Source organism: Macaca thibetana, chromosome 14 (assembly GCF_024542745.1).
Source record: "Macaca thibetana thibetana isolate TM-01 chromosome 14, ASM2454274v1, whole genome shotgun sequence".
Lineage (NCBI taxonomy): Eukaryota > Metazoa > Chordata > Mammalia > Primates > Cercopithecidae > Macaca > Macaca thibetana.
In genome coordinates, this window is record NC_065591.1 from 48,650,020 (window position 1) to 48,668,384 (window position 18,365).

The 18,365-nt window shown below is 47.3% G+C and overlaps 1 protein-coding gene across 8 annotated transcripts in view; it reads left to right on the forward strand.

The window, feature by feature from the left end:
• The window catches only part of PLEKHA7 (pleckstrin homology domain containing A7), a 232,926-nt gene that overhangs the window by 201,796 nt on the left and 12,765 nt on the right, over positions 1-18,365 (forward strand). For 4 of the 8 annotated variants that reach the window (XM_050759314.1, XM_050759318.1, XM_050759312.1 and 1 more), the window contains exons 14-22: positions 1,188-1,268; positions 5,051-5,119; positions 5,294-5,374; positions 6,376-6,525; positions 7,137-7,238; positions 13,480-13,588; positions 13,785-14,011; positions 17,279-17,470; positions 17,566-17,683. In XM_050759314.1, coding sequence (XP_050615271.1) covers positions 1,188-1,268; positions 5,051-5,119; positions 5,294-5,374; positions 6,376-6,525; positions 7,137-7,238; positions 13,480-13,588; positions 13,785-14,011; positions 17,279-17,470; positions 17,566-17,683 — 1,129 coding nt within the window. The remainder of the gene's footprint in view (positions 1-1,187; positions 1,269-5,050; positions 5,120-5,293; positions 5,375-6,375; positions 6,526-7,136; positions 7,239-13,479; positions 13,589-13,784; positions 14,012-17,278; positions 17,471-17,565; positions 17,684-18,365) is intronic. The other 4 variants (XM_050759316.1, XM_050759315.1, XM_050759313.1 and 1 more) reach the window with 3 other exon arrangements.

Sequence of the window (18,365 nt, forward strand, 5' to 3'; positions counted from 1 at the left end):
GGTTCTCTCGAATTGGACACTCTGCTGCCCAGAATTCTGCATTTTTATCAAGCTCTGGGGTGATTCTTGTGCACACTAGGGTTTGAGGTCTATTGTTCTGGAGAAGAAATTACTAACCCTGGCTATGAATGAGAACTCTAGGGGAGTTTTTAAAATGAATATAAATGTCTGGGTCCTACCCCTGAGGGACTGTGATTTAATTGGTAATATTCAGGTATTACTCTTTAATTAAAACAAAAAAACTCCTTAGGTGTTTCTAATGCACATCCAGTATCAAGAAACACTGTTTTGAAGTAGTGGCTCTCAACATGGGATCCTCAGACCAAAAGTGTCAACAATATCTGGGAATTCATTAAAAATGTAGAATCTTGGGTCCCACCCCAGATCTGCACCACAAGAACCTCCAGGGATGGGGCCCAGAAAATCTGTGTATTTGCCCTCCAGCTGATTCTGATGCACGCTTAAGTTTGAGAACCCCTGTTTTAGGGCAGTGATTCTCAATCCTGGCTGCACATTAGAATCACCCAGGAGAGTGTTTAAGAATCCCAATGCCCAGGCCCCATCCCAGACCAATTATATCAGAATCTCTTGGGGTGGAACTCAGGCATCGGTATTTTTTAAAGCCCCCCCAGTGATTCCTGCTGTTCTAGATAATGAGGACAGTGTTCCCAAAAAGGAGCTGTAAGTTTGGGACCATGGGTAAGACATAATCATGTAGATGCATCACAGTTCTGGTGGAACTTAAGGTTGGGTGGGGGTGAGATGAATGCATGGCACGACTCTAAACTAGTATCTTACAGAATGTGATGAGGGAGGACAAAAGAAGAAACAAGTTCCCTTCTATGATGTTCCTCCTTGCCTTCTCCAGCAGAACCAGGAAGGAAATGAACACTGAAATCGGCACTCCCACATAAACCAGCCTGTGCAAAGGTCCCTTCAGACAGCATATAACATTTTATAAAAAGGAGAGAGCTGCAGTCTGGGAAGGTCCCGTGGCCCATGCAAGTAGCATCCACGGTCCCATGGAAGTAGCATCACCAAGATTCAGACCTGGTTGTTTGAATTGCACAGCACACAGCATCCTTAAAGTTGTCCCTTTGCCAGTTCCCCAAATTCTGGCTGCTTCAAGTGTCATTTGATGTCTCACCTGTTACGTTTTGTTGTATTTGCCTTTTTGTTTGGAACAGATTAAAAATAATGAACCTTTGATCAACGTGCTTTACAAAGTGCTGAAGAAGTCAGCACGGGGCTGTCGGCCCAGGAGAAGCGTAAGATGATCTGATCCGTGTCTCCAAGCGGGGTCATTCCATTGCTTCTGGCTCGGTGCCGACTTCATCACTTGCTTAACCAGTTGCTCTCCTGACCGCCCCAGGCTTCCCGCAAGTCATTTTGCTTTATTTTCTTTCAACTGAAGCTCTCTTCAGCATTTTGACTGATGCACCAGGCTGAGCCTCTCATCTGTGGTTTTCTGTGACTCCATGTTTTGTGCTGCCAAGGGTGGGGGAGCTTGCCTGGCTTGCCACCAGCTTGTGTTGTGTTTCCATCATCATGTGTCTGCCTCCACGGCGAGGGCTCACCCAGACAGAGTTAAGCATGAGTTTCTTGGGAAGGAACAGCAGTTATTGGTCATCTTCCAAGAGCCAGGGTATCCTCAGATTCCACAGTGGCCCTGAGATTAAGGTGGCACCTTTTGGGGGCAGGGAGTTGGCATTTGGATAACAGCCTGGAGCTGGACTAGAATAAAATGCTACCCCCTGCCCATACCCTCTTTGATTGATGCAGAAGTAGGGACTGCAATGTGACCAGCTCTTACAGCATTCCAGGGGAGGATGCAGATCAGGAAGCAGGTGTTGTGTCCAACCATCCTGAGCCCTGAGAAAGTGGGTTGGGATGTGGTGGAGGGGAGGGAAGATGCCTGGGTGGCTTTGATTCCCGTCTGATGGAGAGACTCTTTCAAATGGATGAGCACCCACAGACTTTTACTTTTTCTGATGACAGAGATGCTGGGGGGACCCAGAGTTGATGTTTTAAGTGTATTTGGACATGGCTGCAACAAACACACTTTTAAAAGGAAAATTAGATGTAATACAGTACACGTGGATATAATATTTCTTAGTAGCCTCGGCTCTCTGGAGCAGAGCTACATTCAGAAGCTTAACGGTCCTCTGAGCTGTAGAAACAGCTCTCATTAAGCCCATGCTCTAAAGCCTGTGACCTTCCATCCATAGGAGACAGAGCCAGCTCACATTACTTTGACACATTCATGAACTCACTGAGCAAACATTGCCTGAATTTCCTCAATATGCTAGGCCCTGGCTGGGCTTTGAGGATACAGAGGAAAGGCATCCATCTCCACAGTCACCCCTAATTAGGTTACTCTCTGGTGAGAAGAAACAAATGAGCAAACAGAACTTTGTACTCTAATGTGCTGGGTGCTGTAGTAGCAGCAGATGCAACGTATGGAAAGAGCACCCTGAAGAGCACCACCCCCAGTTAAAGGGAGAGAAGAGATGTAAGTACCTCGTCTCAGTTGAGCTTATAGTCCTTTGAATTCCTAACCCACAACATCTAGTAAGCAGCACTTTTTTTTTTTTTGACACGGAGTCTCGCTCTGTCACCCAGGCTGGAGTGCAGTGGCACAACCTCAGCTCACCACAACCTCTGCTTCCCGGGTTCAAGAGATTCTCCTGCCTCAACCTCCCAAGTAGCTGGGACTACAGGCGCGTGGCACTGCACCTGGTTAATTTTTGTATTTTTAGTAGAGATGGGGTTTCACCATGTTGGCCAGACTGGTCTTGAACTCCGGACCTCATGATTCTCCTGCCTTGGACTCCCACAGTGCTGGGATTACAGGCTTGAGCCACCGTGCCCGGCCAGATAAGCAGCACTTTAAAAAGGGACAAGAGAAATCTACTTCTTGGAAAAAGAGGTAGTACTAATATCCTGAGAGGGAGAAAGAAAAGGTTGAATGTATATTCAGTATTCCACGAAGGCAGCAAAGGGCGTACTTTTAGAAAACTTTCCATCAAAAAGTATAATTTAGAAGATTCAGCTCCTCAAAATGTCCTTTTTATATAAAATATCTCGTTCTTTTCCTGATGGTGCTGGATAAATGAGGCATTGCTCAATTAGATTTTCTGCCTTGTTATTTAAGTATCAAAAAGACATTCTCTGTAAAAAGCTTCAGTGAAATAAGAGGAAGAGTTTTGCTAGGGGGGAAGAATCCTCAGAGTGTATCTCCATTTGAAAATGATTTCTACCTAGGAAGTGAGCCCCAAAGGTCAGTCCCTTTGGAGAATAGACAACCTCCTTGTCCTTGGCTTTGATGAAAGGACGATGACATAGAGTGAAGACTTCACTGCTTTCACCTGCTTTTTCTCCTGGGTTCCCTGAGTTTAAAACCCACATGCTGCCTGAGAAGTTCAGCTGTTTGTGATTCACCAGGATTAATTTCATGCCCACCCCTTGCACCGCCCTCCCATTGCAGGAGACAGCACAGTCTGTTTGTTTGTGGATCGTTGCAGTCTTGTGTTCTGCAACTGTGTATATACAAGTATGTACACATAATCTGACAGTCTGAAGAGCAGAATTTGGCTGGAGTTCTGTTTTTTTCAGGAACTCAACAACAGTGACCTACATGTGTTTCCCTTTGACCTACATGCAATTCAATAAGCGTTTGCTGAGTTTGTGCCAGGTCTTCTGTTCAGGGCTGACTTTACCAAGATACATAAAACAATGGTTCCGCCCTCTTCTGTGTGACCAAAGGGATCATGGGAATGGGTGGGGCAGGCGTGTAGCCCAGAATCAGTCCTCACCCCAAGGCAGGGAGAGGTCCTCTCCCTTGACCTTTGGATTTGCTCATGACAATTTGCAGGGAGAGGTAGCATAGGACAGTTGGGCACATGAAGGGCTTGAGCACTGAGTGGAATGTTTGCCAATTTATTTCCACCCCCAATTCACACTGAAACTTCCTGGACCTTACAGATAGAATGGGGAGAAATCTATACCCCTCTCTCCAGCAGCTATCTGTCCACACTGGGACCTCTCTGCATAGTGCACACACAGCGCCTATCTCTGCCACTGTTAGCTCCACCCTCCATTTCCCTGGTCAGATCTGCAAAATAGAGATCTGGCTTCCCCTACATCAGGCACAATAGACTTGGTTCTCCCTGGCCTTGTCTTGGCCATGGGAAGGTACATCTGTGAAAGTCACTCCCCTCAACCCCTGCATGACTTTTGGCAAGAAAGAAATTGGGGGAAATGGAAAAATGGGATAAGTTAGATTTAGAGTCTCAGGAGTCAGTGAGAGACAGGCGGCATATTGCCTACCTTGAGTCAAGTGAGGGATGGGAAATGTAAAATCCCATTGGCCCACAAGTTTGGGTGACTTTTGTGTATTGCTTTATGGTTTCCTTTCTTGTAACTTATACAAGTACAGCCTAGCCTCAGTTATGCAGGGAACAATTAAAAACCCCTGCTGGGAACTAGCCAGGTTCCTTTTTACCTTGGCCAGGTCTTCTTCCCAAATGGTAAAGGGTGAGGAAGGCTGGCCTTACCCATGGGGAAGTGGGCTGCTCAGAGACTTCCTTAAGCTAAGGCTTGACAACGGTCAAGGGATTTGTTTGTTCCTCTGGGTCTGCCCATCTCACCACCCTGGGCAGGGAGTAATGGGCTTCGTAACTCGTGTTTGTTCCCAGGTTCAGTAGCACACCTCTGTCTGATCGGTGGCAAATCTCCCAAGATTCATGCTGATTTTTGACATTCATTTTAGGCAAATATATACTTTTAAAATTGATGATCCTGTAACTTGAATGTCTACATTTTCTTTAACTCAAAGGACTTACCAGCATTACTAGAATCATGAAAAGGTTTTGTTTTTTTCCTAAAATGAAATAGGCATAGTATAGCCCAAGTTTTTGCCCCTCTCATGCTATGACCTACTTGCCACTGCCAAGGACTTCCACACCATCCATTGTAGGATGAATTTTCTTTCCCAAGTTCTGATCTCAAACACCATGGTTAAATCTCTTTTAAATTGTTCGCCTCCCAGATGACAGGCCGGGACCTTCTCAAGGATCGAAGTCTGAAGCCTGTGAAGATCGCTGAGAGCGACATTGACGTGAGTGAACAGCGTGACACGCTGACCCCTCATCTGCCTCCTGACGCCGACCCAGGGTGAACAGCTTCAGGCAGGGCTTGGATGATTCTGTAGCCAAAGGCTGTCTGATCGCAATCCCAAGGTCATGTCTTTTTCTCATCACTCCAGGCCCTTTCTACCTGTTCTTGCTTTTAGGTCAAACTGAGCATCTTCTGCGAACAGGACAGGATCCTCCAGGACTTGGAAGACAAGATACGAGCCCTTAAAGAGAACAAAGTATGTGTCAGTTTTGAATAATCTTGGAATGGGCAGAGGGGCTTTTTGTCCCATCTTTCTTGAGACATAGGCTGGACCCTCATGTTAGTACTGAACAACAAATGTTAGCTTATTTAAGAAAAAAAAATGCACTGGGTGCGGCGGCTTATGTCTGTAATCTCAGCACTTTGGAAGGCCAAGGCAAGTGGATCACGAGGTTAGGAGTTCGAGACCAGCCTGACAAACATGATGAAACCCTGTCTCTACTAAAAATACAAAAATTAGCTGGGCGTGGTGGTGGGCGTCTGTAATCCCAGCTACTCAGAAGGCTGAGGCAGAATTGCTTGAACCCGGGAGGCAGAGGTTGCAGTGAGCCGAGATCGCGCCACTGTATTCCAGCCTAGGTGACAGAGGAAGACTTCGTCTCAGGAAAATAAAAAAAAAGGCTTATATGTGATGACCCCTGGTCCCTGAACCCCCAGGAAGCAGGGTTCCTTTGGAGGAAGTGGCTGCAGTCATTACAGGGCAGATGCCTTTGCTTCCTAAAGCTCCTTGTCTCCTAGGATCTGGGCTGTGGAGGCAGCAAGTCTGGATGGGAGTGCAGGAATGGGCCAGGGGCCACCAACGTTGGCCTTTTCTATTCTTAAAGTAATATTTTCCTTTTGCATTTTAAATTTGTGATACTGAAGGTTGATAACATACTCTTTTCCCTAGGAGGCTAGAGAGGATTTTTTTTTTTAATTCTTTGATTTATCCTCTTAGTTTATCCCATAAGGAGTTAGACAGCTGTATTCCTAGTTTATAGATGATGAAATTGAGGCACAGAGCTGTTAGGTACTTTCCCCAGCCTACCCCCTAGACAGAGTCAGAGCTGGCATCAGAGCCCCAACTGTGGGCCCATATCTCAGTGCTGGTCCCTTCAGCCTTGGTTAGGTCCAGTAGTTTTGGTTCCTGGTGTGGTATGGGGAGGCCTCTGGGGACTATCCTCCTATCCTGCTGCTTTTTGGCCCTTCCTGGTACAGGACCAGCTAGAATCTGTGCTGGAGGTGTTGCACAGACAGATGGAACAGTACCGAGACCAGCCCCAGCACTTGGAGAAGATTGCCTACCAGCAGAAGTTGCTGCAGGAGGACCTCGTCCATATCCGAGCTGAGCTCTCCAGAGAGTCCACTGTGCGTAGAGGGTGGCAGACCGGTCTCCCTCAGGATGAGCTGAGCGAGGGGCTGCTTTTCTCACCTCCCAGATGTAGTTGAGTTGGTGTCCAGAGGCAAGAGTCCTGAAATAGCAGAGCTTCTCCAGTAGCAGAACTGCCGCCTGACAGTAGATGACCTTGTCTGCTGGGGGTGACATGTCTGCCTGCATGTGTGCCTTAGGCTGCTTACCACAGTGACTTTTGAAGGCCAGTGACACCCAGTGGGCCAGATTCTCAGAGCTGCCTGCAGACTGTTCCCCTGATCTGTGTGCAGTTAATTCCAAGTTGTCAGAATCTCTGCTTTTTCACTTTTCAGTCTGTTGTGGTACAGGCCAGGACCGAGAATCAAAGCATCCTGAGGGTGGAAGAGGGAACAGTGCAGGTGGCCAGGGTCAGAGCACAAATGAGAGGATGCCACGCTCTTTCCTGCTCCTCCCTCTCTCTCACCAGGCCTGCCTGAGGCCTGGCCGGTCTCGGTCTCCTTCCCTCTTCCCCTGGCTGGGTCTGCATGGTCAGGAGTACAGGTGTTCATGAGGCCTTCCGACGGGGCAGGGGATAACTGAGAACTGGAAGCATTTTCTTGGCCAACAGGAGATGGAAAATGCTTGGAACGAATACCTGAAGTTGGAGAATGATGTGGAACAGCTGAAGCAGACCCTGCAGGAGCAACACAGAAGAGCCTTTTTTTTCCAGGTGATCTGATACCTGTCCATCCCTTCTGAGCTCTTGTTTTTTTGTTTTTCCAAGAGCTTTCACCTGTGGGGGCTGTGAGCACTGCTCAGAGTCCTTCTCCCCCTTGGCCCCAGATGCTCCACCCCTGTAAAGGAGCCACCCCAAACTCTCCCTTGAGGATCACTTCCCCAAGCCAGGCTGTGAGGAGAAGACGCACCCTCTTCCCCTTGCCTTGCTGCTCTCAAAGACAAACTCTTGGGTGTTTTAGAAAGGGCTTTACCTCTGATCATTTGGGGTCATCAGTGATCACAGAGTGATCCGTTTTCCTGTGGTTCTTGACCCCATCTTAGGCTGCTAGCTCATCGCTTAGACAGCAGCAGGAAGTGGCCATCCCTTCCCTCCTCTGATTCCTGGAGATAGATGTTATCACACCTCTACCAGAGGGAGACAGTGTGAATTCTGTCCTTTGAGGCTCTCTGGTCTTGAGGCAGTCATCTGCATTTCTGGAGGCAAGGCTGGGTGATACCCATCTCTGTGACCCCGTACCACTCAGGAAAGCTGGCCTTAGAGCCCTGCCTCTTTACCCTTAAAAAATCAGGCCACCCTATTGATAGCTGCTTCTGTCCCCCAGAAGTGAGACAGTGAAAGACCCTGTGTGGTTTTTCTTCTTCCAAATTGGGTTCCAAATTGCCCAGTGTTCCCCCAGTGTGGTGCTTAACCAGGTTTCCACCTCACCCTCACAATTTTTTAAGTGGAAAATAACCTGTTTTTTTCTCACCTGACTTAAGATCTATATCTTCTCCTTTCAGGGCCCTGAGATAATAAGTGTGTTTGAATTCAGCAAGCATTAATTGAGGCTTCTTGTGTGTGAGGCACCATGCTGGGCCACTTTTGGTGCTGGGCTTGCTAATTGATGAGCTAGTTCTAACCAAGGCTCTTCGTTTAAGTGATTTAATGAATATATTGACTCTCCAGACATTAGCCTCACCCCAGAAAGTTGAAGGAAATTCTGGAGGGGGTGTAGGTGTGTGGGCCCTGAGGCTTTTCCCAGGGCCTTGCTGTCCCTCTGTTCATGCAGAGATGGTTCCTAGAGAGCCCTGCCTAGGAGCATGTGGAGGAGACCCTCGCCTGTGGCTCAGGGCTGGCCTACGAGACTCTCCCCAGCACTTGTCTATCTCCTGCTGCTGGTGGGGTTGTTTGCCTCCATAATTTCTCTTCATCCACTCTGGCTAACACTTCATTATTCTTTTTTGTAGCCCCAGCACTTACCGTAATGACTTGAAAATACTAGGTGAATATTGTTGACAAAGTCCTTCAATTATTTCTGGTTATGAGTTTATAAAACTATCTGCCCAGGTATACCTATTTTCTTGGACTTCAGTGATCTGAATTTTTTTAGCAGTAATTTTTTTCTGCTTTATTTTTAGTAGTAATTTTTTTAAGCTTTTCATTCTTTGTTTCTGTAATTACACAAATGACAAATGAATACGTGTCTTTGAAAAGGCCAAAACAGTAAGAAGCAAAAACAAAAAATGATATAAAAGTTCCTCTTCCCCCTCCCCTTTTCTGCCCCTCCCATCACCCTCCCTATGTGAAATCAGTGGTGTCCGTTGGTGGCGTTGCCTTCTAGACCATTTTCTATGCATTTTCAAAAATATGCACATGCATAGAATCATATGATTTATTCAGGGATGGGAGCAGGTAAAAGGCTTACTTGAAGAGGATCACACTTACACATTATTTGGCAACTCACTTTTTTTTTTGTCATAACCTGGTATCATGGAAATCTTTGCAGGAAAGTTAACCCCAAATTTATGCTGCCCAATAAAATATAAATTAATTAAAAGTAACTGAAATTCGGCCGGGCGCGGTGGCTCAAGCCTGTAATCCCAGCACTTTGGGAGGCCGAGACGGGCGGATCACGAGGTCAGGAGATCGAGACCATCCTGGCTAACACGATGAAACCCCGTCTCTACTAAAAAAAATACAAAAAACTAGCCGGGCGAGGTGGCGGGCACCTGTAGTCCCAGCTACTCAGGAGGCTGAGGCAGGAGAATGGCGTAAACCCAGGAGGCGGAGCTTGCAGTGAGCTGCGATCCGGCCACTGCACTCCAGCCTGGGCGACAGAGCGAGACTCCCTCTCAAAAAAAAAAAAAAAAAAAAAACAAAACAACAAAAAAAAAGTAACTGAAATTCAAAATATATTCCTCATTTACACCAGACTCATTTAAGTGCTTCGTACCCACATGTAGCTATTGGCTACTGTCTTGGACAGCAAAGATGATAGATTTCTATCATCTCAGAAAGGTGTATTGGGCAGTGCCAGTCTAAGGATATTAAATTTGTTCATCTTGACTGTTACATACTATTTCATAGTCTGGGTGTTTTCTACTTTATTTAGCCATTCATTTTCTGATAGCATTTAATTATTTTCAGTGTTTTGCTTTTATAAATGGTGTTGTGATGAGGATTCGTGTAACTGCCTTTTCACACTTGTTTACAAGTATCTGTGTAAGATAGGCTCCTAGGAGTGGACTTGCTGGGGTTGAAATGAGTATACATCTTAAAAGTGGATGGATACGCCAAACCACCTTCTAAAGGGCTGCACCTTTTTACCTTCCTACCCACAGCAAATGAAAGTACTGGACCTATTTGCTCACATCCTTGTCAGCACTTGTAATCAATCTTCTTAGTTTTACTAGTCTACTAAATGGCATCTCATTTTAATTTGCATTTATTTAGTTATTAGCAGGTTAAATGTCTGTTCGTAGGATTATTGGCCATTTGTGTCTCTACTGTGCCTTATGTCATGGCGATTTAATGTATAGCAGGCCTAGAATCCTTTTTTTCCCCCTTCCCTCCAAAAAGCAAATAGATACACTATGACAGGTCTTTGTCACAGATGCCCTGGAGAACTCAGCCCCATAAGTTACTCTCAGATAGGCCAGCCTGGAGCCTGCAGCTTGATTTCCACCTTGCCTGCGGCACTGCTCACACTTTTCCTAAGTGCACAGTGACCTGGGAAGCTAACAAAGCCCTGCTTTGAGCAGGCACTGTGCTAGCTTCTTTGGTGTCATTCTAGGGCGGGCAGGCTGTTAGAGCCCTAGATAAATCATCAGCACTGCAGATGCACTTGCAACCCCATATGCGGATTCTCAGTAACAGGGCTTAGAAATTCGCCTCCCTGTAATCAGGTTGGCTCCAGGAAAATACCCTTTTCAGTCAAGACTAAATCAGTGAGTTCAAGGCTTTACTGAAAGCAGCACATAGGAGCCTTTCTACCCAGTATGGTGGGAGGAGGCAGGAATGAAAATCCACCACCTCATTTCCCCCAAAATTCCCCTCCCCTCATTATGAAGGCCCAAAATTCCATCACCCTTGGAGAAGGATAGGGACTCTCCAGCCTTTTTTATTCTCTGCTCTCTGTTCTTTTCCCACATGTGGGGGTGACAGAAAGGCATCAGCGGGGCAAGAGAGTGGCTGACAGGGGAGCTTTGCCAGGGAGCTATGGAGGAGGAAGAGGACTGTGTTTAATCCCTTTCTTTACCTGTTCCCAACACTCAGCTTGGGGACTTCAGCCCTAGAGGTCATCCTCTTACCTACACATGCCCTGGGCTCAGTGATATACCTGTTTTAGGGTGCTCATGCTTTGGCATGCAGCTGAGAATCAAGCCCATTATTTGCTTGCCAGACCTGAGGATGTGCTTTATGTTGGAGTGTTGAGAGAGAGAGAGTGAGAACTGTGAGCCCCTTGGGACAGGAGGCTTTGGACATCTGTTGTCATGGCTGTTGGAAAGTATTTGCTCAGGGAATTTTACATGACTGGTCCTTTATTCATGCAGCATGGATGCACTGGGAACCTGCTAAGTGCCGGGCCCTGTAGGGATGAATCAACAAGCAGTATCGGGCAGGTCCATGAGACTCATGCAGTGTGAGAACTCTTCCAGTTGAGGGGTAGCTAGGTGCCTTGAGAGGAGATGGGGTGAGTCCATGGGGTGGGACCAAGGCTATCTTCCCCCCATGTTAACTTAAAAGTCAAGAGAATACGACATTGGATGTTTAAACAACCCCGTCAAGAGATAGCCATAGTCCCTTAACCACATCAGACCCCTCCGTACCTCTTTTAGATCCTCTTCCCATTCGATTTTGGTTGTTGCTTGTCAGAATGCACATGATCATGTAGCCTAGGTCCTTCTCCATTGTATGTAGATATGTATTTTTTGGAGTTTATTATTTTTTTAAATTGATATATAAAAATTGTACTCTTATTGTGTTAAAAAAATTAACAGCTTTATCATATATTTCACATGTCATAAAATTAACCCTTTTGGCTGGTCATGGTGGCTTATGCCTATAATCCCAGCACTTTAGGAGGCCAAGGCAGGAGGATCACTTGGAGCCAGGAGTTCAAGACCATCCCGGGCAACATAACAAGACCCCTGTCTCTACAAAAACTGAAAAAGAAAAAGAAAAACCAGCCAGGCTTGGTGGCATGCTCTGGTACTCCTAGCTACTTGGGAGGCCAAAGCGGGAAGATCACTTGCGCCCAGGAGTTTGAGGTTACAGTGACCTTGATCACACCACTGCACTTCAACCTGGGCAACAAAGTGACGCTGTCTCCAAAAAATAAATAAATAAATTCACTCTTCTAAAGTATACATTTCAGTGGTTTTTAGTATATTCATAGCATGATACAGCCATCACCATAATCAATTTTGTAACACTTCATCATCCCCCAACAGAAATCCTGTATCCATTAACAATCACTCCCATTTCCCCAATGTCCCCTCTGCCGTAGCCAAACACTAATCTACTTCCTGTTTCTACTGATTTGACTAGTCTGGACATTTCTTATAAATGGAATCATATAATGTGTAGCTTTGTGTGACTGGCTTCTTTCCCTCGCATGTTTTCAAGGATCATCCTTGTAGCATGCATCAGTACTTCATTTCTTTTTATTGCCAACTAATATTCCATTCACTACTGTATTTTTAACTAAACCTCAAATCTCGGGTTCAGCTCTGACTTCTAAAAAAATGTTTTTTGTATCCTAGAGATGGTGTAAACTCTAGTCCTTCCTTCCCTTCTGCCATGATTACATAAGACAGTGCCTTTTAAAAAATTGTGGTAAAGGCCAGGTGTGGTGGCTCACGCCTGTAATCCCAGTACTTTGGGAGGCCGAGGTGGGCAGATCACCTGAGGTCAGGAGTTCAAGACCAGCTGGCCAATGTGGTGAAATCCCGTCTCTACTAAAAATACAAAAATTAGCCGGGTGTGGTGGTGGGTGCCTGTAATCCCAGCTGCCTGGGAGACTGAGGCAGGAGAATCGCTTGAACCTGGTAGGCGGAGGTTGCAGTGAGCCGAGATGGCACCATTGCACTCCTGCCTGGGCAACAGGAGTGAAACTCCATCTCAAAAAAAAAAAAGAAAAAAATTGTGGTAAAATACACAGAACATAAATTTACCATATTTATTTTTATTATTATTATTATTATTATTATGTTGAGACAGGTCTTTTGCCCAGGCTGGAGTGCAGTGGTATGATCTCGGCTCACTGCAACCTCTGCCTCCCGGGTTCAAGTGATTCTTGTGCCTCAGCCTCCCAAGTAGCTGGGATTACAGGCGCACGCCACCATGCCTGGCTAATTTTTGTATTTATAGTAGAGATGGGGTTTCACATGTTGGCCAGGCTAGTCTCAAACTCCTGGCCTCAAGTGTTCACCTCCTTGGCCTCCCAAAGTGCGGTGATAACAGACAAGAGCCATTGCGCCCCACCCATCTTAATTATTTTTAAGTATACAGTTCAGTGGTGTAAAGTACATTCACATTTTTGTGCACCCAATCTCCAGAACTTTTTATCTTGTATAAGTGAAACTTTATACACATTAAATAGTTCTCCATTCTTCCCTCTCCCCCGCCCCCGGCAACCACTTTATACTTCCTGTCTCTATGAAATTGACTACTCTAAGTGTGTCATACAGTATTTTAGTGGAATGGCACAGTGTTTACGGCAGTCTATTTTTAAATTAGGCAAGCTGGACTGCTGAAAGCTACTCTGAAATTTCTCCCTGGATCTTGGGCATTTTCCATGTCTATGCTTCCCTAGAAAGCTATGAAACAGGCTTGGCTCTAGCACTAGTGGGGTTTCCAGAGGGGATGCTGCCCCCCAGTGCAGGGGGCTCTGTCTGAAATGGTAGGATAAGTCCTAAGAAGAAACTTGTAAGGAGCTAAGAAGGAAAACCCACCACTTTGTCTTCCTCAGGAGAAATCGCAGATACAGAAAGATCTATGGAGAATTGAAGATGTCACTGCAGGCCTGAGTGCAAATAAAGAGAACTTCAGAATTCTAGTGGAGTCCGTCAAAAATCCGGGTGAGCTGTTCATCTTCCTGGGTGTGGGGGATCTGGGTGAGGTCGGGGGTGGTGGGAGGGTGGAAGGCTGGGAGCCAGGTGGGTGGGATGGCCCTTGGGGAGGTTGGGTCTTCGAGGTGCTAAATCACTCCACTCATCCTCCAAGGAAGGGGGTCTTTGTTCCATCCCGTGCTTTGTTTCCTTCTATGCCCCTTAGAGAGAAAAACGGTGCCTTTGTTTCCTCACCCGCCTGTGCCTTCACTCTCAACTTCTGAGAGCAAGCCGCCCCCACAGCCCAGTCCTCCCACCAGCCCTGTGCGGACCCCTCTGGAGGTTCGACTCTTCCCCCAGCTGCAAACCTACGTGCCGTACCGACCTCACCCACCCCAGCTGAGGAAAGTGACATCCCCCCTTCAGTCACCAACTAAGACGAAGCCCAAAGTTGTAAGTAGTGATGACTAGGAGCTGAATGCCATTGTTTCCTCTTTGTCCTCAGATTACTTTCTCCTGGGAGAGAAACTCCTGGGAAAACTTGGGGAAATGGACCCAGCCAGTGTCCTAAAGGAGTCCTTAGTCACAAGCAGTTAAAGAGTAGTATTTCCCTGCTATTGTGCCTTAGAACTGGAAGATCCCTGGAAGATGATCTAACCCAACTCTCCCATTTTGCAGTTGGGAGAACTGAGGCCCACCAAGAAGAAGTGACTGTGTTGAGTAGGATGGGGGTTTGTGATCTGCAGAGAGGTGTGTGGCTGTGGGTGAGGCTGTCCCCATGCAAACCTCTGTGCAGATCCGCGGGGTGTCTCCTGCAGTTACACAGCCTGTGGGCCGTGAGCTCAGTCCAGTGGAAAAATGTCCTTCCCTTCACCTGCTGCTGAGCACTGGGCTGGGTTGTGAGGATGCTTTGATCTTTAAAATAACCTCACAGAGTGTACACAGCAAGAGCAGTGTCCCCATTCCACGGAGAAGAAAACTAAGAGCCTAAACTGTTGACATTTGCTCAATGTCTCCATTCTAACTAGTGAATCCAATCACACCTCCTGGCCCTTCTCTTTTATTCTGTGCCATCTGCCATCTAATTGGGCCTTTAGTCCCAGATCTGGTCTGTGGCCTCTGTGGCTGACTGGGCCAGCACCTTGATTTGCCTGGCATAGAAGGAGGCCAAGCTCTTGGCAGAGTCTGGGAATGCAGGAGACTTTAAAGAAATAGGAGATGTGGTCAGGTCTCAAGAGAGCTCACGCCTCCAGGGCCAGGCCAGCCTTGGCTGGAGAACACAAGGAGGCTAGTCCCAGTGCAGGGAATCTATAGCACAGTGGACCTCAGAATGGGGCCCTCCAGATTCTTGCCAACAAAGGCTTGGAGGAAATTCACCTGGGCATCGTGTGTCCCTGGACCTCTGGTGAGGTCAGTGCACAGTGCTGGGTAAAACATATGAGTTTTGCTATCCTGGTCCTCACCATCTACCTGCTTCCAGCCATAGCCCAGGGCCCACAGCTGCACCCAGGGTATGGCCCACCACCCAGCCAGAGAGTCACTGTGGATTTCAACATCTTGAGGTCTTCCCAATCCTAGATCCGAGAGGTGGACTGGAGCTCTTGCCCTAAAACAGGACAGGGAAAATACCAAAACAAATAGCAGGAATGTCTGGGGCAGATGGCTGCCGACATAGGGCGCGATGCTGCCAGCTGGGACAGGGAATAGGGGAAAAGGCGCTGGCATAGGAGCTGGGACATCCAGATTCCGGGACTGATTCTCTCTGTGTGTCCTCAGGCAAGTCCGTCCCTTCTCTGAGCTTCCTCGCTTTCCCTTTTGTAGATGGTCACAGAGGCTCCTCCTCAGCTTGGTCATCTGTGGCGCTCAGGCAGGGCTTTCTCAGCTTGGGTGAGCATCAGGATCACCAGGAGAGGTCCTCTCTCCTAGGAATATATGTGTGTTTGCCAGTTTTACCATTTGTTTTATTACTTGCTTGTTTTTAACACTTCTAAGATGGGCGTGGTGGTACGTGACTGTAGTCCCAGCTACTGGGAAGGCTAAGGCAGGAGGATCATTTGAGTCCAGGAGTCTGAGGCTGCAGTGACCTGTGATCACACAGCTGCACTCCAGCCTGGGCAATACAGCAAGACCCTGTCTCAAAACAAAACCCATTTATATTTGTGAAACAATAATACCCATCCTGAAAATGACATAAAACAGGATTATATAATTTAATGAATAACAATAAAGAGACCACCTGTTTTATACCAACAGCTGGCCTAAGAAATAGAACACTGCCAGCAACCAGAAGCCTCTGGGTTCTTTCCCAGGTCAAGCTGCTTCCTGTCTGCCAGAAGTAACAACGATCTTGACTTTTTGGATAATAATCCCCCCCCTTTTTTTTTTTTTCAGTTTTAGTACCTGTGCTGACTTTCCTAAACACTGTGATTATGCTGGTGTATAATTCTATACTCTTTTGTATCTTGCATCTTTTCTTCAACATTATGTTTGTGAGATTTATATACATTGTTGCATGTGGCTATAGTTCTTTTATTTTTATTTGACTTACTTTCTTGAGTTTAATGTTTTTTAAAAAATAAATTAGATGATATTCTTAAAGGATACAAAAGCAAAAGATATAAAAAAGTACATAATAACATGTCTCCTTCCCACCCTCTGCCTCCAGACATTCCATTCAATCAAAGGCAATCGATGTTTTATGTTTATCTTTCTGGGGTGCTTTTTAGAAATTGGTGATTCATATGTCTTGTCAGGATTAGAAACTGTGGATCCTTGGAGAACCAGTGGGTATCTTAGGCAGATTGCTTAACTTTCCCACATCAGTGAAGCATATTGCTTTAGAAGATTGTTGATAAGCCTTTGCTTTGGAGTGCTCTTTCCTGAACTTTCCAAGAGCTTGGAGTGCCCTTTCCTGAACTCTGCAAAATTCTTAAAACCAAATTAGACTGAGAAAGAGGGAATTTAGGAGGTGGAAGGCGTGATGGTCATTAGTCCTGCGAGTGGGTATTCATGGCAACCAGGGGCCGGTCTGTCAATATGTAGAGGAACCACAGCCCTCACAGAGCATTGTGGACAGGGAGTTTCAAGGAAAATGGTTGCATTCATCACATTCTAGGGAATCAGCTGCATGGTAGGCAGTGAGTCACTCATGCTGACTGCCTGTTCTGAGTCAGGAAGGAGGAAATATTTTGTAACCATGCACATTTCTGATAGAAAGGCCAGGAGGATGTAGACTCTGTCCTTGTTCAGGTCTCCACCCTGCTGAAGGAGCCAGAGCTTATGCAGGGCCAGTGAGCCAGCTCAGGCTAAGCTGAGTGGGTAGATGTTATTCTCCAGGTGGGTGGTGCTGTCATAAGCATGGAAGTCAGGGCAGGGTTAGCAGCCTGCCTGCAATGTGCACTCCAGGTGAGCGGAGGGAGCAGTTTGGCACAGCACCAAGGGTATGGACCCGGGAGACTTGAGTCCTGGGTTTTGGGACAGTTATACAGGTAACACTTTGCAGAATAGAAACTGTATACATCTGAGGGGATAGAGGAGCAGAGGCATGTCCCTTCTTCACTGCTCCTCCTGGGGAAGTGTGAGTGCTCCTTGGCTGAGGCAGCCATGTTCTGTGGCTCTGATGTGGCCTGTTCCTGCCCTTTAAACCTCCACTGTGGCAGTACCCAGCAGTCCTCCCTCCAGCTCTGTCTCACTGACCACTGGTCTGGTTCTCTTTCTCAGCAGGAAGATGAAGCCCCTCCCAGGCCCCCACTCCCCGAACTCTACAGCCCAGAGGACCAGCCCCCGGCCGTGCCGCCTCTGCCGAGAGAGGCCACCATCATCCGGCACACGTCTGTGCGGGGCCTCAAGCGGCAGTCAGATGAGAGGAAGCGAGACCGGGAGCTGGGGCAGTGTGTGAACGGGGACTCCAGGGTGAGCGGGGGACCCTGGGACTGCCACTCTGCATGTGGGGAAAGGGAAGGGGGTATGACACTGGCAGGTCACATCACCTGGGTCTCTGCCCACAGGTGGAGCTGCGGTCGTATGTCAGTGAGCCTGAGCTGGCGACCCTCAGCGGGGACATGGCCCAGCCCTCCCTGGGACTTGTGGGCCCTGAGAGCAGGTACCAGACGCTGCCAGGCAGAGGTAAGGCAGGGTCCTCCCTGGAGTTTCTCTGGGAATCCCACCACACTGCTTCCAGCCCTCAGATGGTGCCTCGTACCCTTCTGTCTGCAGCTCCAGGCCTAGGAGTGAGCAGCAGCTCTCAGGGGGCTCTGGGCTGCCAAGAGGGAGGACCTGGCCTGCCTTCCTCTGGCCCACATCATGATTCTCTTCCTCTTTTGTTATATCTGTCCCCAGGAACAATGATAATAGCAGTTACTAGAAAGCCTGGCACTGTTTAAGTACTTTATATAGACATGATATTCACAACAATCCTATGAGGAAAGTACTGTCATCCCCATTTTAGAGACACAGAAACTAAGGCCCAGGGAAATTAAATAACTTGCCAATTAGCTGATCATTGGTGGAACCAGAAGACCATCCCAGTGCTCTGGCTCCAGAGTCACTGCACCCTGCAGGCTGGGTTGCTGGGTGGCTGCCACCAGCTTGTCCATCTCAGACCTTCCAGAGTGCTTCTGTCTCTCGAATGAACCCTCAATGAACCCTTTCCTTAAATGTCTTCTTGCCAGTTGAGTGTCCTCACTTTCCTCCTCACCCCAAGTTGGGTTGTGCAGGGTGCCTAAGAATAGATCAGGGAGTGAAGGGCATTCCTGCCCCTCCAGTCTTTCCACCTGCCGGGCAGCCCAGTCATCTGCATGTAAGGAAA